This window comes from Electrophorus electricus, chromosome 21 (assembly GCF_013358815.1).
Source record: "Electrophorus electricus isolate fEleEle1 chromosome 21, fEleEle1.pri, whole genome shotgun sequence".
NCBI lineage: Eukaryota > Metazoa > Chordata > Actinopteri > Gymnotiformes > Gymnotidae > Electrophorus > Electrophorus electricus.
In genome coordinates this window covers 11,081,826-11,105,948 of record NC_049555.1, presented here as the reverse complement: position 1 = coordinate 11,105,948, position 24,123 = coordinate 11,081,826, and the positions used below count along the sequence as shown (strand labels likewise).

At 45.8% G+C, this 24,123-nt stretch overlaps 1 protein-coding gene across 2 annotated transcripts in view; it reads left to right on the top strand.

Annotated features, from left to right (window-relative positions):
* The window catches only part of mettl15 (methyltransferase like 15), a 52,550-nt gene that overhangs the window by 9,479 nt on the left and 18,948 nt on the right, over positions 1–24,123 (top strand). For both annotated transcript variants that reach the window (XM_035521102.1, XM_035521103.1), the window contains exon 3: positions 19,943–20,079. In XM_035521102.1, the coding sequence (XP_035376995.1) occupies positions 19,943–20,079 (137 nt within the window). The remainder of the gene's footprint in view (positions 1–19,942; positions 20,080–24,123) is intronic.

Below are 24,123 nucleotides of genomic sequence, written 5' to 3'. Positions count from 1 at the left end.
TCGCCGCAGTCAGCCACGTTGAATGCACTAAACACGTTACCTTGGCACACTTCCAAAGGTCACCATTTCTTCCCCAAAACAAGGAGCAGCGTAAGAAATTATGAGAGGGGAATGTGTTGCGAGCATTCTCATGGCTGTCTTAGCCACCATGGATGTGACTCAGTGGGTGCATTATGGGAAAAGCCATCTGAAGACGAGGCACTGTATTTAACGGGTCAGATGGACCTTGTATGCATTATGTATTTTTATTTATTTTTTTGGTGGTGGTGGTGTTTGGACTAGCTCTTTTACCCTGTTATTTCTCTTTTTCTTTATGGGCATTTCTCCTTCTGCAGACAACAAAGGGAGAGAAGTCAACGCGAGCCTTAGTGGGGAAAAAAAAAAACCAGAAAGTTTTCTCACCACATGACTCAGCTCCCTGACTCAGAGCTTTCTCGACCGGACGTGGCCTGGACTAACTAACTAGGATAAGACTCCAGATTAATTACAGCACCACTGTTTCTCTGAAACACCGGACTGAGAACTCTTAAATGTAAACCTTTTGTTATCACAACTGGCATCCACGTGGATGCCAGTTGTGATAACAAAAGGTTTACATTTAAGAGTCTGTGGATGTCACCTGCCTTCTGGGTGGTGGTAGGGTGGGGGTCTTGTTTCAGTCTTGGTTGTTTCGTGTGCTTTCGGTGACGGAGGCCTACTTATTACATTATGAATGGACATGATAGTTGGGAAGATGGGGTGGGGTGTTGTGGCTTTACGTGACAGGAATTGTAATGTATGAGGGCTCATTTTGCCATGGTGAAGCAGGTGTCTTGGGTGCTTATGGGTGTCTGGGAGAGGGGATCATAACTCGGGTTCAGACCAGTGAGTCAGAGCCTCGGGCAAAGGCCTTTTTACGATGCGCCAGTTCAAATAAATCATAATGAACATTTCCTGTCAATTTTGGGCTTGTCACTTGCTGGTTTTATTATGCTGTCCAGTGCCCTCACCTGTCGTTAAAGCCTGGCATGCATGAACAATACTTTTGTTCAATCATTTTGCAATTCAATGCAAGACCATCATGAATTGGTGAGGCTCGAACTGGCAACCATCCGATTACAAGTCAAGTACCTTAACCCCTGAGCTACCACTGCCCCATAAATCAAGCGTTGTCTCAAAAACTGTGGTGTCCCTTGCAGTTTTGGTTCCTCTTTCCTTGTAGATCAGAATCTATTACAGGTAGACCACTGTAGGAGCCACCCCTCAGAGGCTGCCGGTTATTTATAATAGGTGAGCTATTGTAGAGTGACGGTACATCTGCCTTCTGGTCCAGCTCAAATAGGGGAGGTGGACTGGATGCATTACCCCAAGCAGTGCTGGGTTTACACCGGACCTTGCATGAAGAAACAGAAGGGCCAAAGATGTGAAAGGCCCCGCATTACTTGAAAATGACTTGGGGTGATGGCATATGATCATGGTCAGGGTTAGTCATATTTGTGTAATTATTTACAGTCCTTCAGGTGGGCAGTGTTGCCCATCAGCAGGGGCATTTCCAAAGCTAAATGATGAAGAAAAAAAAAAGCGCTCTTGTAGATTACCTGGTAGTGTAAACAGAGCAAGGTCCTAGCAAAACCAATTCCAAGGGAGCACACAGAGTAATAAATATGTAAATCTCTCTGAATAAAAAGGAACCAACAAGGGGTGGAGTCAAAGGTGATATCATCCCCCAAACTACAGAGAAAATAGAGTAGAGCTTGTGACTATCCACACACACACGGCAAAGGACTTTTAAATTCTACCCCATTAATGCGTTTTTTTTTTTTTTTATTATGAAATTTCCCAGACATTCTGTGTATTACTCTTTCTTTCAATGGGAGGTTCTGCACTGAGTGTGTAATTTAGTTTAAGGTCAGCCTACTTTAGGAGTATCATCTCATAAGAAAGCTGTTTTTGGGGCACCATACTGTGTTACCCTGTTAAGGTAATATTGGTGTTAGGTGTCACAGAGCTTTGCTAGGTGATGCTACAGAGGCACAGCAGTGGTGTCAGGACTCTGGCCGTAGAGCAGGTGAAATATCAGATCAGTTTCATTTCTATAGGTGCTGTACAATTCTATTGTCAAGACGCACTCAATGAAAAAGTGGCTCCTCAAATCCCATTCATTGATTATGGCCTTTTAAGACCAGGGGCATCAGAAATCCCGCCCCTGCCGAGTTACCTGCACAGGTGGTAGGTTTGGGAGGGAGGAGTCTCAGTATGACCGAGACAGGCTAGCAGCACGCCATCAGGGTCTGAGGGACCAGAGATTTAGCAGTGTGTGATTTAAAACCCTCTAACCAGACATGTTAAAGTATTCAGAAGAGGAGTTTTGTGTTTCATTGTGTACTATGGTTGTGTACTCTGCTGTAACTGGTATCTTATTAACGAGAATTAATGTGAATAATGAAACCTAGAATAATCCTGTAATATTTTCAGAAAATTGTATTTGGGTAGTATGCCGATCTGTAATTTAAAGGATAAAACTTGTCTCTATGCTTTTTTTTATTATATAATTTATATAATAGTTTGCCTTGAGAGTGTTGGGATGATGACCTCTGTCGTGGTATGAGTGCCGTGTTTGAACACACTGACTTCAGTCTTTTAGCCATGATACATCTAATGTTAAATGTTGGTCATCCTTCATTACACCATTTTATTCTTAATTTGCTTCTCCTCATGTTGCTCAGGGAGAGGTTCCCCCCAGATGCCACATGAACATACTGAAAAATGCAAAATACAAAACTGATAAAGTGTAACTTTTTTAGTTACTTTGTGAATTACTTTTGTTCCAAAACAGCTAGTTAGTTTGGGTAAGGTAGATAAACACATTAGTTGCCCAGCATGCAAACTTTTTGCAAAGTGTTTTTACCCTCAGTAAATGTTAACGTCAAAACAATATTTGCATGATTTGTGTTGGGAACTGCTAAACTGACTTTCCTGGCAATATTTTCCCTTAAGATAGCTAAACATAAAACCACAATCTAGACTTTACTGCCTCAGGGCAATGTGGATATGGCCTAGGCCTATGCGTTGTTCGACTGAGTACAGTTTTCTAGAATTCTCCCTTAATTCAAATATAGCTGGTAAGAAGCTTGCTGCAGCCTGGATATTGTCACCCCCCAGCCTACCGTGAGTCAGCAGTGGGAAAACCAATGCACTTGTTTCATCAGTGTAGGCAAAACATGTCAGCTTATTATTGACAGCAAGTGAAGTTTGGAACTTATGGATTCATCATTTGGCTTGTAAGGAAGTCAGCATTAACCCGAGAGGAGGATTACGGCTGCGAGGCCGTGCTGTTTTGGGCCAGAGGTACTGCACGGCCCACCTGGTGGAAGGATCCCCTCTCAAACCCCCCACCCCCCGGGATAAGCCACCTCCCCCCGTTGTCTAAGGCACAGGTCTTGCTGAGGCCGGCTCTCGCCAGCGCAATCTAGCATGGTATTGTACAGCAGGCGGGTCATCTGTTGACATTGTATTAGTGTCATAAGGTACTACATGTACGCTTGAACTCCATTGATTCCAGTGCAAACACTTCCAGGTGAATGGCAGGTATTTGCTTGTGCAAGCAAGCAGCAGGCTTTTCTCTGTCATCTGCAGGTTAACACACTCTGTTATTGTGCTCTGAATGGGCGAACACAGGAGGCGTACAGGTGTGATGGCTTATATACACTGACAGAGACAGGCGCACACGTGCACACACACAATAATGCCTATTGCCTAATACGCTCCAAGCTATTAGTTAAAAGGGTTATGCTGGTTCTTTATAAGCAAGACCATGTGACACTCAAGCAGTCCTATGCAAAACAGCTAGAAATCAGAAAGTTCATGTTTGGTGTCATGGTGGTTTGGTGGTTGCGATTGGTATTCGTTTTGGTTCTTTCATGCAGCTAAGTGGACTTTTATTGCGGTCTACTTCAGTCTACTGGAAGTTTCGAATTAGTTGTAGGATTCCCTCATTTTGGAATGATCTTCCCATTTCATGAAATCAGTTTGCAATAAAATTGCTCTTCTCTCATGCACTTACACAGGTAACAATTTGATTGACATTTCTTAGCAAATAAAATAAAACAGCAGAAGTGCTTTGCAGTGTTTGGATTGGCGAGATATGGTACAGTGCAAAAGTCTTAGGACACCATTCGATTTGTTGTTTTAGCAATGATGAATGATCATATGAAATGATTTTTCCCCAGCCTCTTCATTAGAATACAACCAGAAAATGCAGGAAATATGGATGTAGTATTAAATAAAAACTGAGGCTACAGACTGAGACTATAAGCTACAGTGGCCAGTCTTTAGTTTGACCGCCTCTTCTAATTCAGCAATAGCAGGAACCTGGCTCTCTTAAACCTGCATGGAATGAACCTGAATGGAATGTTACCAGAACATTACTTCAGAAAACACCAGAAGAGATCAACATGTGCTTAGTGCGAAGGGAGGTCACACTAAATACTGAGGTTTGCCCGTAGAAGCTTTTTTGTTTTGAAAATTGTTTTTTAAAAAATTATGTACATATTTCCTATACATTCTGTTTGTATCTTAATAAAGAGAATGAGGAATAATTATATATGGTCATTACACCATTGTTAATACAACAAATCTAATGGTGGCCTAAGACTTTTACACAGTACTATATATAATAATGAATATATAATATAATGTAATATTAGCAAAATAGCTTAATGTACAATCAAGTAGTGCCGTTTCGGCGTGTTAGCGTTGCACCACTGTTGTTTGCAGACTATCTATAATTGTTGCTTTTTTAATGAAACCATTGGTCAGTGTTGTTAGAAGAGCCAGTGACGTGGTAGGTTACTTAATATATTGTGATACCAATTCTGTACATCACATCACTAACCCATGCCATGATGGGCCATAATATTGCATAAGACTGAGTCAAGCTACTGGCTCATTAAGACGTTCTTCATAAGTTGAATCAAGTGTGTTCTAGTAAGACACTAAACTGCAGAGGACTGTGGTGCTTCAGATGGATGAATCCTATTCCAACCTCTGTTGCTAGGGCTGCATGATATATAGTTTGTCACTGCAGTGTTGGCCTTTGCAAAACTGCTATTGCAGAAGGTTGCAATATCCAAATGTAAATTTTCTTCTTTTGTCCTGTGAACCTCCTGACCAGATTGCATATGCGTTTGCTTATTACTGGGGGAGGGGACATGATTTAAACGGAGGTATTTGCATCGTCGAACAAATGGAAATAATTTTAGCAAAAAATAATGTGGTCCACTCCTTAAATGTCACTTCCATCAAATGCATTTTTAATTTACTGTAAGGCATGTTGCGGTATTACTGGCTGTAGCCACGGTTCTGAAGCTTTCACTAGGAGGATGCGAAGAACGAATACGACAGCTATATCTCTATGGCTAATTTTCCCTCACCTGGCAGTAGATCTTCCTTGTTGCTTGTATGTCCTCCTCCTTTATCGTGAGCACAGAGTGGATGCAGCCTTCTGTACTGCTTAAAGGAAATGGCTGCGCGTTTGCTTCTGCCGTTAAAGGATGCCAGCCTGCCATGCTAGTGGTACTGCCTACAAGCCAACAAGGCATTAATGAACTAAACATGAACCTTGTCGGCCGGTAAAACCAGGGTGCGCGTTTACATTTTCTTATGCAACATCAAAACCTGAAATAGCTACCTTCCCTCTAATTGATTTAGGTGGCGCTGCAATCTTTGTTCAGGCAGCAGAGGGGAGGTTTTGTTCTCGCGAGCTGTGTGGGTGAAAGTTCCCATCTTTTCCACTGGGATTGCCTGGTTCAAGGTGGGCATGACAGGTTGACAGTGTGACAGCCCGACCCGTCTGTCCCCCGCCGCCTCGTCCTTCGGCCCACCTCGGCCTGGGCTGAGGGGGTGTTGCGCGGCGCAGTGATGTGATAACCAGGGTAGACTGCTTCCCCCGCAGACAGAGAGCCGCGTGGATGGTGCGCGGGCTCAGCTGCCCATCCACCCACTCCATCGCCGGCTGCGCTTCTTAATGCCACAGGACTTCCTCCTGCCATCGGCAGGATTGCCTGCTTCGAGTCTCCACCATCACCGTTGTTGTCAAATGGCGAGTGAGATTTTCAGGTCTGGGTCCTGTTACCAGTAGAACAGAAATGGTTGCTGCTGTTGTGCAGTTTATGTATATGTGCATTTCCAACACTTCTTTGAGCATGATGTGTTGATGTGTGATTTTTTGTTTGTTTGTTTAAGGAGTTCTGTGGCAGTCTGGAGACTTTCCTTGCACTGTTTCTACAGAGTTGAGGGAGCTGTTAGGTGTGTGTGTGTGTGTGTGTGTGTGTGTGTGTGTGTGTGTGTGTGTGTGTGTGTGTGTGTGTGCACGCTCCTCTGGCCAGCTCTCTGTAAGTAGGTTGCCTTGCTGCAACTCCTGTGCTCTTCCCTCATCCAGCAGCTTGAGCTGTATGAAGTCCTCCATGAACTGCTAATTCCACAGTCTTAAAACGGTTCGCCCTGGGGCAGCTTCTGTCAGACTCCTTCTCCTGCACCACCTCGGCACGTAACCTCCCTCCCTCTCTCTCTCCCTGTCCTTTTATCTGCACCTCTTTCCTTTTTGCACTATTATTAAACAACCGGAAGCAACTTCTCATGGTGGCTTCAAGTTGGATCTCTCTCCCCCTCCCTCCTTTTGTCCATCATCACTCTGAGATGGGCATGTATTCGTTTTGCTGGGCTTTTTATCACATCCTAATGGTCCTGGATCAGCGCCGCCTTTGTCCACATCTACAGCCATGAAATTCACCTTCAGGATGGGAGTCCATATTTTTCTCTCTCTCGCTCTCTCTCTCTCTCTCTCTCTTCTCCTCCCTCCCTCCCCGACGATCCTTGCCACTGTCTTTTATATTCCGTGTGTATAGTCCAAGGCCTTAAAACAACCTCTCGGCCACCGCAGCCCTGCACGCTTGACTTTGATTGCGTTGTGGTTTAAATATAGCACGCATTGTTTCCTTCCTAGCATGGCACTCCTGGCTTTAGCCAAGCAAGCAGGCCCTTCAAAGGGGAGCAGCGGTGGACCGTAGCCTGCTGGGGAATGGCTCGTGCTGCATGGGATGTGACCCCGTTCCCTTTGTTTTGTTCACGTTTAGTCATATTAGAGGAGGCTTTTTGGCATCAGCAGGTCTTTTGAGTCCTACCCCACTTTCGCACAGCAGTTACCCCATAAGAGCAGCAGTCGGAGCCATGGACCCTCTGAGCAAATCGCTCTAATTGGTAAAGACACTTACGGGGTCTTTTTTGTTGTTTTGTTTTTTAATGTAATTAGATTTTAAACCAGTTAATGTTGAGTTGCTCAGTTTTTAAGCATCGACTAATTCCACAAAAGAACAGAGTCATCTAAAATACACTTATAGTGAAAACCCATGGAGGGAAGAAGGTACTACTGTAAGATGTTCTGGACCAAAGTGTCACATAAATGCTGTAAATGTGATGATCATAATCATGGTTATGATCAGGTTAATCGTGACAATGCTGTAATCTGTCCAGGATGATCAAACCCCAGGATGGATTACTGTTCTCTGTGACAGTCTTTGAAAAGGGAATACCATCAAACATAAAGCTTGAGACTCAGATCTTGACTTGAACAGACATAGATGCTCAAAGTGTATTTGGAGACATGAGGTTTTACTCCAAGCATTGAAGAACGACCATGTGTTTCACTTTTACCTTCCCTACATTTAAGAAGAAACATTTTATTTATTAATTTAGTCAGTTAGCTTTTATTTCTGGGCATTTAATTTTGTTTGTTGGAGGGCACTTTTGAAAATTAAAGGAACTTTTAGATTGTTCCATTTATATTTGCAGTACTACTCAGAATACACACTGCTGCCTCTTATACAATGTAGCTTCTGCACCATACATTATGTGGGACTCGCAGTACACGGACAGTTTATGGTGGAGCCACAAGAGGCATCGCACTTGTTTTTCATGGCCTCACTAATGTGCAGGTTTTGGAACGTGCTCTTAGCTTCCTTACCAGTGTATTCTACCTTTTTAAAATTCAGAGCGAACAAATACGCACCCTTCCTAAATCACAAGTACATGGTTAAACACAACAAGGGCACACTTGCGGCATTGGGGAACGGCAGCGTGTTTAATACGGGGTCTGTTCTCCTCCTTCTTCCTTTTAATTTTGATGAAGATGATGACACAGGCTCGTGCTGGCATGCTGGGCTCATTATGGGTGGTTACAGGAAGTTATTCGCTAGTTACCGAGAGAGAGGGAGAGAGAGGGAGGGAGAGAGAGAGAGGGAGGGAGAGAGGGAGGGAGGGGCAGAAGTATAATTCATGGGTTGGGGATATGAGTCATACAGACTCTCTTTTCCCTTCACCTCCAATAACAAAACATCTCATTATCAGCTGTCATTCATGACTGCCAGACAGCAGCACAACTACACAGCTGCTCTAAAACATTTAGCTATTTCCCATGTCACTGTCAGGGTCTCTCAGTACCCCGTGTGTCCCAGGGGATTGGGGGTGGGGTGGGATGGGGTGCGTAAACGTGTAAATGGTCATGTGTCTGGGTACCTGTCGTCATTGTTCTTTTGGTTAAAGGACAGTTTGCTCTGCCCACGCATTGGACAGTTTCTTCCTATGTTCCCAGTGGACTGTGGGCCAAAGCCCCTCTGTTCCCAGGGTCCTATATTCCCCATATTCATATGGCACATAATGGGAACGTGACAAAGGGCCCTGTGTTCCTCAGTTCTACATGTGCTCTCCCAGGTTCCTATGTTGCCCTGCTCTATGTAGCACATAATGGGAACTTGGAAAAGGTGTTCCCCAGCTCTCTATTCACTTAATACGACATGTGCTATTGTGGGGAATCATCAAAGGGGTTTTCTGTTCCTTAGAACTGTCGTATGGTTCTATATATAATGGGTTAAAGTTAGGCTTAGGAAAGTTAATGTATTAACAGAATATTGAATTTGGGGATCATGGGGACCTGGGATATTCGGACCCTTGGATCATAGGGACCTGAGATCACAGGACCATGGGAACATCCCGTGGCTGTTCGCCTCCACCTCTCCCAGGAACAAACCGACCTATGAGCCCTTTAGGTCCAGGCTGCCTATGGCGCACTGCATCATGCTTCGCCATTTCCACCACCTGCCCAACAAAGGGCAGCAATCATTTTGATTCTTTTTTTTTTTTTTTTTTTTTAAAGACCTGATGAAATGTTCCCAATACTCATTGCTAAGGTGCAGCCTGGAAGGTGACGTGAACAACAGTGCTTTAGCAAACAGACTCATAATAGTTGCTTGATTTTGTGTCAAGGACCATGCTTAGAACTGTTTTTCAGAGTACCAGTAATTACACTAAGCATTGTACTACATATCGCATCTGCCTTACAGACTTACAGAATCAGTGTTTTGCAGAAGTGTCATAGTCTTATTATTATAGCGAAGGAGAATTTGGCCTATTAAAGAAATATTTACTAGAATGCATTATGTTAATTAATGTAGACCAATACACACTCACATGCACAGACCAGCTCTAAGCTTTTCTCTCATGGACATGCATACACACACACATATACATACACACACACACACACACACACACACTCACGCACCTACTCTTTCACAAATGAGGCCTCTCTCCCTCAAACACGCACTCACACTTGAAGTACAAATGAGTTTTCTCCCCATTGCACATAGGCACGCTCAGACACACGTGTCTGCGCACACACTTGGTTGAGTGTGTTCTCTCTCCTGTAGAGTGTCTGGTGTAGGTGAAGCAGTTGAAGTGGCCCACTCCAACAGGCCCTGACTGACAGTGGAGGTGCCATCCCCAACAGCAGGCACAGCAAGCGTGGGTGCCCCCGATACAGGTTCCTTCTCAACCCCCCCCACCCAGAACCACAGGTTATCCTTCAACAGATCCACCAGCCTTTATGCCCCCATCTACACACTGGGCCGCAGCCCCCGGGCCGTCGGCCCGAGAGTGATCGCAGGCCCATTAAAGACTTTATAACCCCAATAAGGCAGTTAACCAGCAGTGAAACCATGGTAGAAATCAATAGGGCCAATTTATTTCATTATGATTATTATTAATTTTCCTCTATGTTAAAGTTCCTCTATGTCTTCGCTCCCTGTCTGTCCCTGTCAGAGCTCATTGCTCTGGACGTGTCAGACGGAGACATCCTGGCTGTAACGCTCACCTGGGCGTCCATGATGCAGCAAAGACGAACACAGCTCCCACCAGTCCTGAGAACTAGCTGAAATGCACTTGAGCTTCTTTGCTGCGTTTTTCCTCCATGTTGGGTAAAAGCGGCTAACCTTGCGAATTGAGGCTGTCTTTCAATTCACATGGTGATTACCAAGGAGGAACCTAAGCTTCATGGTGTTCTTCTTTTTTTGTCCCAAGAGGTACTTGAATATTTCTGTCCTTGTAACATGGGCAAAGCCCCTGAATAGAACATGGCTGAAGAGGTGTTGAGCGATTCCCCTGAGGGGTACAACACTGGTTTTTCAATGAATCTGTTCTGGACAGAATGCACCTAGCTCCTGTATGCCATATCCCTCATTTAATGGTCTTAAGATGCCAGCCAAAAGATGAATTAACTCAAAGGCTAAAAGCAGTGGAAAAATGTGTGCTCAACTTGGCTATTTACCAAAAGGTAATTAAAGCTCCAGTTAAATTATTTTCATGCAATATTTATATAAAAAGTGTGTTTTTTCACTAAAATGAATGATTGAAATACCTTTCTGGATGAATAATTCTGAAATCTGTTCAGAAGAAACAAAACTAATGCTTCTGTTTCCACCTCTATTGTAGCAGATTAGCATGTCTCCCTCAACAGTGCTTCTGTATAGGCCACTGGGAGAAGGGAGTATTGTTTCTGAAAGCTACCAACTGCATGTTAAAGGTGAAGTTGGAGAAAGTGGTCCCTCTTGCGCACGGTGTACCCTCCAGCCTTGGGTACCGGGCAGCATGACAAAAAGTGCATGGCGAGGTGATGGCAGACTTGGTGACGTGAAGGTGTGGAGCCCGAGGTGGTCCTGGCAGGCAGGCCTGACGGAGACGAGCATACAGGGTACGGATTACCGCAGCTCAGAGAAAGCCAGGTGGTCTCAGGGACTGACGGAACTTACAACTGGATTCTTCTCTTTTTTTTTTTCTTTTTTTTTTTTTACTGCATTGCTAAGTTTCAGTGTCCAGACTAGCCCGGGGCCTTTGTCTCTCCCTAACCTGAAGCAGACAAACATGAGCACACACACTCGCGCAGACATTCGGATACGTTCGCTCTTCACACAGACACACTGGCATAGGCATGAGGAATTTTTATTTTTTTTTCTCCTCCACCGCTTCCACAGGCAGCAGGGTGCTCTCTAAACATGGTTGTCGTGGCTGCCAGGTTTTTGCGTGCAAAAGCAAGTGCTGTTTTCACTCGACGAGTCGCGCCATGCTCTTCTCGAGCTTAGGAGGCTTCTGTATGTGGGCTTTAGCCCTCCACGCAGCCGCTCTGCACACATAAACAGACCAGGAATGCGCCATGCTTCATCAACCCCCCCCCCCCCCCCACCATCAAACAAACGGCCGATTTGCACGAAAAATAAGCCTTACAGGAAGAAAGAGCCTTATGCAAGTCTCTCTTCTTTCCTTTGTGAGTTTTGACTAATCGATTACACAACGTACGGTAATGATGCCACTGTTCATTCTTTCAGAGTTTTGACTCTGTGGCTCCTCTTTGCCTCGCCTTCCAACAACTCGTGGAAGCTTGTCAGGTAGGTCCCCTCAAATCCCATTAAACAAACAGCAAGAGGCAAGAGAGGACATGCGTTTTGGCCGCATCCATCAATGTGTACAATCAACGACACAATTACCCCTTGACAGAGTAATTGCAAGGAACTTTTACCTCATTGGCTGGCTAGCCTCCCCTCTTTCTCTCTCTCTCTCAATCTCTCTCACTTGCTTCATGTTTGCAGACTGTAAAATCTGGCAGTGACCCAGTTGCCAGAATTAAGGGGTTTCTGGGTCAAGTTTTTGTCTCGTTGAGCATTGCCGAAAGTTCTGCATGCCCACCTGCTTCACGTCGATTCCACTTCATGTGCCAGATCTGCTCCTGGAAGCCATCTTGGATTTCGCTGTGACTTACACATTACCAGCGGTGACAAGAAACTACTTATTAAGTGTGTGGAAGGATTAAATAAAAGCATTCACTGTTCCTTTGACTACTGAAGAAACTTTGGTCCATTTGGTGATATCCAGTTTTCTGTAATTGTTCAATTTCATTACATTTGGTTTGGGACATTTGATTAGAAATAATCCTGCTAGCTTCAGTAGTCGGGTTAATAAGTAAAGAAGCAGAGTGCTGTATTTAGTGCATCTAAGCATTAAACGTTAAGATTTATTGTCATTCTAGCAACCCAAACCCAACTGATGAGATCAATCCCATTTTTTCCTGGGAAGGAGCCACAGCTAGAATGGGAGGAGCAAGGATTCAATGATTAAATATACAACATGTGTATGGTCAACCTGTCATGTACTCGACTTGTAATCAGAAGGTTGCTAGTTCAAGCCCCACCACCTCCAAGTTGCCACTGTTGGGACCCTGAGTAAGACCCCTAACCCTCAATTGGTCAAGTTGTATTCAGTCATAATTGTAAGTCGTGTTGGATAAAAGTGTCAGCTAAAAGCTGTAAATGGAATATAAATCTCTTCAGAAGGGTATTTTTGAACAGAGAAACATGCTTTCCCCAGCAAAACTTTGGAATACTGTGTCAAAATAATGACCTCAAATGTATTTTTATAATGTTGTACCCCAAGCTTGGGTCACCCCATTGGTTGAGCTGCAGGTCTTCCCACAGGTCTGCTCTGAGAGTGCAACCAGGGAGCGTTGTTCCCGGGACAGCCCTTCTCAGGCTGTCCTGTGAAGCGGCCTTGTATGAGAATCCAGAGCAGAGCGTGGGCCACTTCACACCCGCGAAGTTTGCGACTGTTGCCCACCTGTTTCCACCACGACCGTAGAATCTCCTTTACCGGAGGTTTGTGAAACGTGGATCCTAACGAGCAGTGTTCTTCATTAGTGTGGCTACGCAATTATGTGAGAAGGGAATGTTCTGCTGAACACCAAATAAGGATGGGGGGGGACGGACGAAGAAACCTTTCCGCCCCATCCGTGTCGTGCCATGGCAACCGAATGACGGGGAAACGCGATCCTGTTCCAGGCAATCTCTCTCCTTAATGGTGCACCTCTTGGTGTAAGGAGATATTTCTAAAAGTCCCCTGGTGACACTTTAGACCCCCAGCTGTAACTGAACTGGGCAGGAGAGCCACAGGTAGAATTTGAGGCGTCTCTCAGGTTCCCGGCCCTCCTTTGCTTATCGCAGTGCATGAATGAGAGATGGAAGCGTTGACACATTCTCTGTCTCTTTTTCTTTTTCTCTTGCGCTTTCTCTTTTGCTCTCTTTTGCTATTACTATACTCCAAACAGTGTCATCAGTGGCCAAAACTCAGTAACAATGCCTACCTTTAATGACGAGACCATAGACCGTTTCTCTGGGATAGGTTTTGTTTTTATGTAACCAAAGATTTGCTGTTTTTCTTATATATTGCAGTTGACCAAGAGACTAAACTGGTACAGTGAGGCTGCAGGGGGTGGGTCTTTAAGTGTCCTCTGTTCTTGATGTGTGGTGATCCAGAGCTACTTCTGACTCTCCTGTACCCTCTGCTGGCAAAGGCAGTAACTGCATCCACACTTTGCCATCTGAACCATGACACTACACACACAAACACACACACACACACACACAATTAGAAGGGCAACACCCTGTATAGTGCCTCTTGATCAAACAGCGGCACTTGACATTACAGTGTGTTCCTCTTCCCCATCAAATGGACCACTATCACACAACAATGTAAAAAGAAACCTATAGCCCAAACTGATGACCAGTGAGTGAGCATAATCGGGCTGTTTCCCACGACGAAGCACCAGGGTGGAGGTCGGGCGTAGTTTCTCTTCCCTTCGCTCGCACCTTTTCCCTCCCCTCCCTGAGCTGTGTTGGCCCTGAAGGGCCTGGGGTGGCACGGCCTCCGACACCGTTCTGTATGAAATATCAGTGCAGATGACTCACTTCGACTTCAGTGTAAATCACCATTGCAAATGCCAAGCCCATTATAGCCAAATCCTTCAGGGAGTTGTTACGTCCCTCTCCGCTGGTAGAGAAGGCTGGTCTCTTAAAGGGCCAGAGTAGCCCCCCCCCCCCCCCAGTACCACTGGCGTTAAATGCTGCAGGAGGCATTAATTTTTTAGCACGTTTTAGTTCATCTTTCTAAAAACAGACACACCACGTAAACAAAAACTGATAACTGGGATAGTATTATTCTTTCGGGAAAGCTGGGATCATAAAAGAAAGATGATCCCCAGCCCCACATCCAGTGGCACTCCCATGAGAGCAGGTTGCTATTTTGGGTCTGTTCGATACTTTCGTCATTGTAAGAGGTAGGCACAGGTTGTTGTGTCTGATGCTGCGATGTTGCCGTTTGCGTCACCCTGGCTTTAAAAAAAAAAAAAAAAAAAAAGCAGCACTTCAGACCTCTCAAGGTTACGTTGGAGGGTGCTTTTGATTGACGGCAGCACTGCAGAATCTCATCGAGAGTCTTTCCATGCTGATGTGCAGACGTACTAATCTCGGGCGTGATGCAAAAGGCTAGACTGCGCTTTAGAATATAATTTTTTATGATAATAGGTAGTAGGGTGTGAACAAAACCACTGCTCACTGTCCTCTTTAAAGCAACATGCAAATTCTCTATTTTGTGGATTGCAAAGATGAATGCCAAAAGCCCACATGCTCTTGCCATTTTAAAAAGGGTTCAGTCAAGTGTGCACTTTGGGTAACTAAACAGCAGTCAGCAGCAGACGTGCATGCGCATTTCATGTTTCATTTTGCAGCCGCGGTGAGAGAGAGAGAGAGAGGAATCGGCACGGCCCTGGGGATACTCAGCGCAGTGATGGTGCACAGAAGAGCACCGAGTCATGCTGACTCGACGAAGCCCAGCCTGTCTATGTCACTTCAGCGTAAGGCGATATTTCCAAAAGTCCCCCAATGACACTTTAGACACCCACTGGGTGGCGGGGCCGATTTTGCAGTGTCTCTCAGGTTCCCAGGACTCCTCTGCTCCGCTTCGCACCTATGCGCAGGTGCGATGACAGGGTGACGCTAGTGGGTAATTAACTGGGCGCAGAGATGCTGTAGGGAAATAACACCACAACATCAGCAGTCTCCAAAGCCTTCCTTACCCCCTGACCCAAAACATTTAGTGTGAGCTGGGTCAGGCACCCACTAAGCAACTTAGACAGCCCTCCAGATCATCATGGAAAATCCAAGGCCCATGATGACACTGATAGTGGTGACTGGTTCAGGAGACTTGTAAGGACCAGCAAGAGTGCTTGTTTAAATTTTGCTGCACATTCACAGGAACATTTTCAAATCTGACTTTAGATTTTTCACGAGGTACTGTGGTGCTTTGGCTGGATGATGCTTCTGTTTAAACCATTTCGCTTTCCTTGCCGTCCAAGGCCGTTTTGATGCGCAATTTGATGTTTGCATCTACTTTGGCAAATTTTTTTACGGACGCCTAGACACAGTTTAAAGTTTCTGAAGGAAAACAGCTGCTCGCCAGCTCTAGAGAACAGCGACTGAGCAAAGAGCTGTTGCCCAGTCCTGCAGCACGCAGTTCCGGGCTGAGCCATATGAAGGGGTTATAGCCGCGTCTGGAGTAATCAGAGGCCTGTTCCTTCCTGCCGCGAGATCCAGACATAGCAGCCTGACCCTGGAGCACCCCCACTGCTGGCCATCGCCGTCTCGCTCAGGCTGACATGAAAAGAGTCGGCCGCCAGTGTGTGTCATTTCGCACATTTTGATTGCTACCAGAGGGCCATCTTGGAAAGTAAAGGAAAAAGCTTGGATTCTTTTTTTTCCGCTCTGTCAAAGCACAAATTTAAAGAAAAAAAAAAAGGGAGAGACGACAGGAAGAAGAGTAATGAAACTGTCTCCATTTCTTAAGCAGCCGTAAGGGAAGAATCTACAGGAACATGGTACAGTCAAAGGAGGTTCCCTGCTAGTCATTCCTCTCCAATAAGTCATTTACAGCTCTGCTTTGTGAGGACATGTAGTTAAGTTGTACTGTGCAGTGGCTGGATTGTGTGTCTTCCCTAACGAGCCCAGCTGCCCCTACCGGTCCCTTTTCCAGCTCTTGGGCCCATTTGCATTTACATTTTGGGCATTTGGCAGACACTCTTGTCCAGAGCAACTTACAGTTTCAAGCGTGATACAGAGGTAGGTGAATGTAGTATCAGGAGTCTTGCCTAAGGACTCTTATTGGTATAGCATGGAGCACTTGCCTGGATGGGGTTTGAACCCCGCTCACCCACAGGAGAGGACTGTTACCCATTACACCAACTCTGTTTCTGCTATTCTTGCCTTATAATCCTCTTCTTCTCTCAATCAGGAACCAGGCCTTTTCAGCAACTGACAATTCCAACCAGGTTTGCAGTTTGTTTGCAGTGTTTTTTTTCTCATATATCTTCCCTACTCTTATTTTCATATTCTTTCTCTCTCTCTCTCCCTCCCTCCCTCCCCGTATTGAATGGAGCGGCGGGTGAGCTGCTGCTCCTAGGTGTGAGTCATCACACTGGCCCATTCTCCCTCCCCATCTGCTGCCCGAGTCCCAGACACGAGCGGGAGACTCAGCCTCTCCAGCATCGATCACCTCCTCGACCGCTTGCACATGTGTGCACACATACGCACACATGCACATGCACACACATCTCCACTGCCTTCACTATCGATCCCTGTGCTTAACATTTTTCCTCTTGTTTTCTTCTCTGGCTCTCCCTGCCCCCACCCCAACTGACAAACATTAGTGGTGTGTTCCAGGGCACAAGAGGTCAAACCTTAGAAATTTTTCTAATAAGAAATTTGTAATTGTGCTTTATTAACACAGGACTCTAGAGCAGAGGTTGTATGACCCTGAAATGTCCCTTCCGCCTTCCATGGACCAAATGGGTTTGTTTTCCTGTCAGTTTTTGTTTATAATAACATTTGAATTAGGAGCCCTTACATGAGTCAGTGCTTGGGGAATAATGTTGGAAGCACCAGACAGACCAGGAGCAGCCTAAGAGATAAAGTTGTAAAGCACGACTGAAAACCAAGGCTGCGCTTCTCCAAGGCTGGCCATTCTACTACCTTCCATTCAATGGTTTATAGATGCTGCCTGATTGGTTGATTTTCTGGATCTTGGGAATTAACAGGAGATCAAAGCACCATTCGCTTTTGGAACACTGCACGTGGAACCAGCGGAAGGGCTGATATCAAAGTTGTAGGAGGTAGAAACTGTTCAGTGGGAACCACATTTAGCCCAATATTCCACTTGCGTTTGCTACCGCCATTGATTAAAGTAGGAGGTATTTAGTTGCCTATTGTTCTCTTGGTGTTGAATCTCCACTTTAGCGTCTAGAAGCGTGAGCTGGAGTGTACTTCCCTGCATGTGAAATTCATTTTAATTTCTAAATTTGTTCGTCTGAAAGGAGAGGCGCCTTCGTGGCAAAAAGAAGCAAAGGGACATGACAATTTCACGGTTGCTATGGACACAGAGCAATAAGGGCAGGGCGGTGCGTCACGATTGCGAGTCTGACCTCACGCAGGGGAGTGTAATGAACAACACATACATCCACCATCCGCTGGCGTGCCAATCAGCTCAGGGAGTGCTCCGACCGTTTGCTGGGAGAGCAGGAGAGAGGGGGTGGGAAGACTGCAGAGAGGAACTACGTGCAGAATGAAACGGAACAAGAGGAGCGGCTGTCGGGCTCTCCCAGCCCGGAGAGACGTCAGCGTGAAGACGCCGCCGAGGCCCTCGAACGCCCGCCAGCCCGCCTGCCACAGATCAATAAAGGGGAGTTAAATGCGCATGTGTGCGCTCTTACACAAGTGGCCACTCTCGCCTGGAGATCAGCTCCTCTGAGTGAGAGATCGAGGTGCAGGAATAAAACCTTGTGTTCAATGACAACGCACAAAATCATTTGGTAATTTGTGGAGAGAAACAGTAGTGTCCAGTGGGGTATGGCCTATGGTGAAGGTGGAGGGCTGGCATCTGCTGGCGGCCTGCAAGCATCGGAGGTTCAGGTGTTCGATACTAGAGGAGAAGAAACGAAGCTTTGGGGCAAAATGTAGTTAAGGCCTTGGTAACGAGATTCCCCAGCTTGGTAGGGGGAAGGGTTCCCCCCCCACCCCACCCGCTCTGATCTGAGTCTTTCATTGGCTCACTTTTTCCTGTACTGTCAGAGAACATACTTTGACAAAATATTCTGAACAAAAAAACTGTCAACAGTACTTTTCACAGGAAAACGTCTATGATGCAGAAATGCTTCACTTGTACAGCTGGTTAAGGGCCCTTGTTTTATATACACATACAGACACACACACACAAATACACACAAAGCTCAGTCACCAGTTTTGAAAGGTTAGTATATCAGCAGGCAGTGTACAGTGTTCCCTGCATAGTTGAGGGAAGAGGTGGACCAGGACCAGGAGCCTCAGATGGACCAGGAGCCTCAGATGGACCAGGAGCCTCAGATGGACCTGGAGCCTCAGATGCTAATTGTAAATATTTGTCCCAAAGAAGGTTTTTCTTTTTTTTCTTGTGGGGGGCACACTATATCATTATATCATGGCTGTTAGAGGTGATGGGCTTCAGGTCCTGGGAACATGCACAGGTGCAGCTCTCAAAACCCAGGGCTTTTATTCCCACCAGGAGAGACCATGACTCATGCATTGACTTTTGGATGAGAACAAAGGGCCTTGTCTTGGGAGTGTGTGTGTGTGTGAGACACACACACAGGGTAGGGGTAGAGGGAGAGCGTGAGGGAGACAGAGTAAGAAAGTGAGAAAGTGGGTGAAATGCACAAATGCGTTTTGTAAGCTCTTGGTGAGCTTTTCACGCCAGCCCATGATGCTCAGCCAGTTCCTGTCCCATTGTGGATCAGCCGTAATGGATGCTGGGGCTGTGTGAAGCAGACCTTCGATTTCAGTGGGGAATTATTTTAACTGTTATTTTAATAGTAAAATGACAAAAAAAAAGAATGCTTTGATGAAGTATCTTAGACCAAGCACTTCAATTAAGCAGTCGGTGTACAATGACTAATTTAAAATATTCAATTTAATATTTAAAAATTAAATATTAAAAATTAGTCAAGTTGATGGGGAAGAACACATGACTTATGACCTCTTTGGCAGAAGTACCAGGAGCATTATATTTATATCAGAGTAAAACTGAATTATGCTTGATTAAATCAGTCAAAATTGACATCAAGATCAATGAAAGCCAGTACCAGTTAAGGACTCGAAACTCAGTCGGCTTACCTGCTAATGACAAGGTCTTTGTCTTTGATGCCTCTGCCAGAAATGTTGGCATTAAAAATGCTGCCTGTATGTTGGATTGTCAGCTGTTAGTCTCACAGTTTTACGTTCTCTCTTAATAAGGATATAACTAATCTCTGAAGCTCTGCAGGTGAACTGGACTAATATATTGGAAATTGGAGAAGTCTTGGATAGAGTTGTTGCTAATTTTAGTTGTTGTCAATGTACTGCAAATCATGTATCAAGTGTAACTCAAATTCAAATGCACTTCTGTAGTTGATGATGTTCTGTTTTAACTCAAGTAACGTAAGATTGCTTTGAGAACCGAGGTTCTTAATCCAACCCTCAGACAGTTCACATTTTAATACTGTTCCAGGTCCCAACGCTCCTTGGCCAGGTAATCCAAAGATCTGCAGCCCTTATGACCTGGGTCAGGTGCAGGAATACCTGGAACAGAGGAAACTGGCCTTGGGATCCCTGTGGTGCCAAGAACCTGTGCTGCATGAATTCTTACTAAACGTTCCATTTCAGCGACCTCTCTCATGTCCTTCTTGGAACAGGTCTTTCTGGACCTGACCTTTGGGGGCGGAGGTCACAGTAAGGCCATCCTGCGGTCTGTTCCAGGCGTGACTGTGGTCGCCGCGGACCGCGACCCCGTGGCGTTCCGTTTGGCGCAGAAGCTTGCAGAAGAATACCCGTGAGTTTAGTTATACTTTCACTGAAATGCTCCCTGACTGTTGCACTGTCGTCTGTCAGTTTCACAAGTGTCTCTTAATAAGCACATAATGAGCCTGTCTCTTACCACCAGTGTTTGAGGTTGGTTGCATTGCTTAAGGGAGTGATGCCGTCCTTCATAAACTATGTAATTTAATCATCGGTTGGGGGAGGGAAATCTCGATCTGGTTCAGGCTGACAATCAGATCAGTTGGCTCTGGTCACATGCAAAACAGATGCATGTTACGTCTTGAGTGATCCCTAAATTAGTGGCCCTTCTAATGTGTGCATTTCTTTGCTGCTTTGCTACGTCACTTAAGTCTCGTAGAAACACTGGAATAAATGCCCAGTGCTGCATTAGCACTGCCTTTATGTAGAACTTAATTAAATCCAGGATGGTAGGACCTTAGTGGCTGTTTGCCCATTGTACACAGGCACCGCATTCATCTTCAGTAGCGAGGCTGTAGATGGACGATAAGTCTTTCCCCCATCTTCACACCCACTGCTGGCCTCCATCGGAGTCTATATCACTTAAGTAGCAGCCAGGGCTGCTCTGTTTGCGGAGGTCCAGAAACTCTGCTCTCACCTACGCTCGGCCGAGAAGCCCCGGCGACTCGTTTGTCAGTGGGGGCCCAAGGCTTCGGTGACAGGGAGAGACATTGCCACCCACGCAGGATCTCCCAGCTTCCTGTTTGAGGGAGAGGAGGATGATGAGGATAGGAGAGGGAGAAAAAGAAGAGCGACTAAGAGAGAGAAATGGTGTTTAATAAAGGGGAGGCGAAGGGAGAAGGCGTGGGGCCTTGCATGTGTTTGTGTGTGTGTGTGTGTGTGTGGATGGCGTGAGCGAGGGAGTACATGAGGGCGGATGGAAATGAGATGTTCCTGATTCTGCGGCGTGGGCTGAAGCTGCTTCTTTACGTCGATTCTGGGGAAACCTGTCTCAGGGGAACTGCTGCAGCTACTGAAACACATGTGAGGGAGGGAGGGAGAGAGAGAGAGAGAGGGAGAGGGAGGGGGGGTGGAGGCAGAAAGGAGAGAGAGAGAGAGAGAGAGAGAGAGAGAGAGAGAGTGAGAGAATATTAGGACAAGCCATTCTGTCAGCAGCGATATATACCCCGACAGTGAGGCCCTCGACTCCCACTCGTGCGAGGGGTGAGAGGAGCTGAAGAAATCTAGCAATTAGCCAATCGTATTGCAGGCCTGTGTAACAGGGCCAGACAACCCACGCACCCCCTGCACAAGGCACAACCTCTTCTCTTCTCTTCTCTTCTCTTCTCTTCTCTTCTCTTCTCTTCTCTTCTCTTCTGTCTTTGTTTTACTTTTTTTCTTTCCTCCTCTAATTTTTATAATTCTCTCCATTTTCTTAACTCTTCACCTCCCAGTCACCGGTCCTTGTTCTCCTCTGCATGGGTTTTCCTATTGCTCATATTATCCCATCCTCTCCTCCACTCTCCTCCTTCCCCAGAGTTTACGGGCAGAGAAGATCCTCACTCAGAGCAACTCAGCCTGCCTTTTTGATGGTTTTCTTTTCTGCCCTCATATTTAATCAGATTTAATCAGACTAAAAGCAACGCACACCATCAACTAAACCACATCTGAGATGACAGCATTACTTTCTTTAAAAACACACGTGGGCACACATTGGCAAAAACACACCGTGTGCGTGCGTGTGTGTGTGTGTGTGTGTGTGCGTGCGTGCGCGCGCGTGCGTGCGTGTGTGTGTGTATTCTCCTGCAGCTTGCAGATGCAGCTACATATGAATACAGCTGCTGAGCAAGTGAAAAGTGGCGAGAGTGCTGTTAATTTGTGGCAGGTAATGAATGCGTAAATGCAGCTCGTCATGTGTGCCAAGCTCGCAAATGTAGTCATTCTGCGGCTGGCCAGAGCCGCAGTTTCCACCGGGACCTTGTGCTCCGTGTCGGGCCGGAATCTCGGCCTGTCATCTTTCTTTTATGCGTGGTTGCATCACAAAATGGCTGCGTCTTCCTGTTGCACGGCGTTCCAAGGCTGAGGCCAAGCCGCCAGTTTCTAAGCCAAATGGTGTTCTTTAAAGAGTTTACATCCTGCTCCTGTCCATCTGGGACCTGTTTGTGTGTGCGCGCACGTGTGTGTGTGTCTGGACTTGTTCTGTAGATATTTTCATCAGCGCTCCCCTGCTGATGGCAGTCAATCAGCCTCGTGCGTCTGGCCTGGATGATGTCTGCCCGGGGTGTGAGCATGCCCGCTCTGCCGCCGTGCAGACTTGGCTTGGTAGGGAGCGCTGTGCTACAGTTCCCACACACAGTACACGCTCCCACACCTGCCTGCACAGGGACTGCACAGTGAAACTCCACCTGATCATAGGCGTTAAGCTCATAGGTGTTATCTTCAGCAGAAATGTTTTTACACATCAGTGGGATAAAAATGAAATCATTTCTGCCATAATAAGAAATCATCCAGTCCCAGGCTTTGCACCTGCATTTTACACCCACTGTAAGCAAACATCTCTAATCTTCCCCTGCCTGTGATGAGAGGAATTTACAAACAGCATTTTTAGATGAGGTTACATGTCACATTTAATTATGCTGAAAGGAAGTAGCTGCTTTTTGCTGATTTTAAAGGGGACATCTGAACATCCACCCAGCATTATCAACTCACAGCGAGGCCGTTTTTCCACTCACACTTTTATGTAACCCTGACAACTAGCAGCTGTTTTGATCTTGTGGTTGGTTTCAGGTAGCAAGTCACTGATTTGCAGATCAACCGCTTGTATCCTTTTTTATTATAGACGCTTTAATTTAACTTATTCCTGAGACCCCAGAACGGTGCATGAGGCTTGTTTTCATCAAAACGGCCACTCCATCAAACAGTGGAGCGTGGTTTTACGTACTAGGCCTTCTTGAAATAAATGCTTACAGAAATATATTTAAGTATTTTCTACTTAAAGACCTATTTAATCTCAGTGTAATAAACTTAAGAAGCACAGTGGATTAAAAACCTTTCCTGTGATATTTAGGATTTGAGCTGACATGCCTGTTACACTGGTGTAAAATGTTGCCAGTTGCTTGCAGTTCAAAGCATGCTGCATGGGGCAGGGGCATCGTTCAAGGATTCCAGAACCTTCGGAGGCTCTGGCAAGAGCTACTGCTGCATCTGCGAATGTAAGGAGCCTCTGCCTTTCCCTACACCCGAGTGATGGTGTGTGCGCGTGGAGCCTGCCATTCTCACATGATCTCACCATCATGGGCTGTGTGGCTATAAATAGTCCCGTTCTTTTGAGCAATTAGAATGAATTTATTTGGAGCACGCACACACACACACACACACACACACACACACACACACACACACACACGAGCGCACGCATGCCGTCTCGTGCGCACACATATCTACGTGCTGAGATATTTAACACTTGCCGATAACACTAGTCCTGTTTTAATAAAATAAAGCGTGCCTTACATAAGACATTTTGGTCTCCCGATTCTGCGTTTATGGCATAAGAAAAGTAGTTAATTATTTACAATTGTTATGCAAGTGTGTTGCATATTCTCACATCATGCTGTGAGTAACCGAGCTATGGAGGGGGTTAGGAAACCCCCACAGTGTTTTTGGAGATGCAGGATGGGAGAATAGCACCGTTGGCTAACCCAGAGAGAGCGAGAGAGAAAAATGACTGTACATAAGCCATGCTGATGAAGATGCTCATAGATGCTTACTGGCCTAAGGCCCTGGTGATCTTTGATGGTTCAATTGTCGGTGACCCATGACTTTTTAGTGCTGCTGGTAGGTGCGTTATGGATAATTCTTGTGAATGGCATTCTTTGGAAGTCTAGAGGTGGGGCAGCTCTCTTCCGGTTAGCTGTGCATTATTCACTCGTTTGGCACGTGTCTGACTTCTTCGGCTTGCATTTGACTCAGAGTTTGGGCTCGCAGGTGTTTCTGATATTGGGCAGCAGACAAAGCAGACATTACAGCACTCGGTCTCCACCTCTGAGGCTCTGACATGCCACCTCCCATTCCTGCTGGGTTGCTAGGCGCTGTTACCATT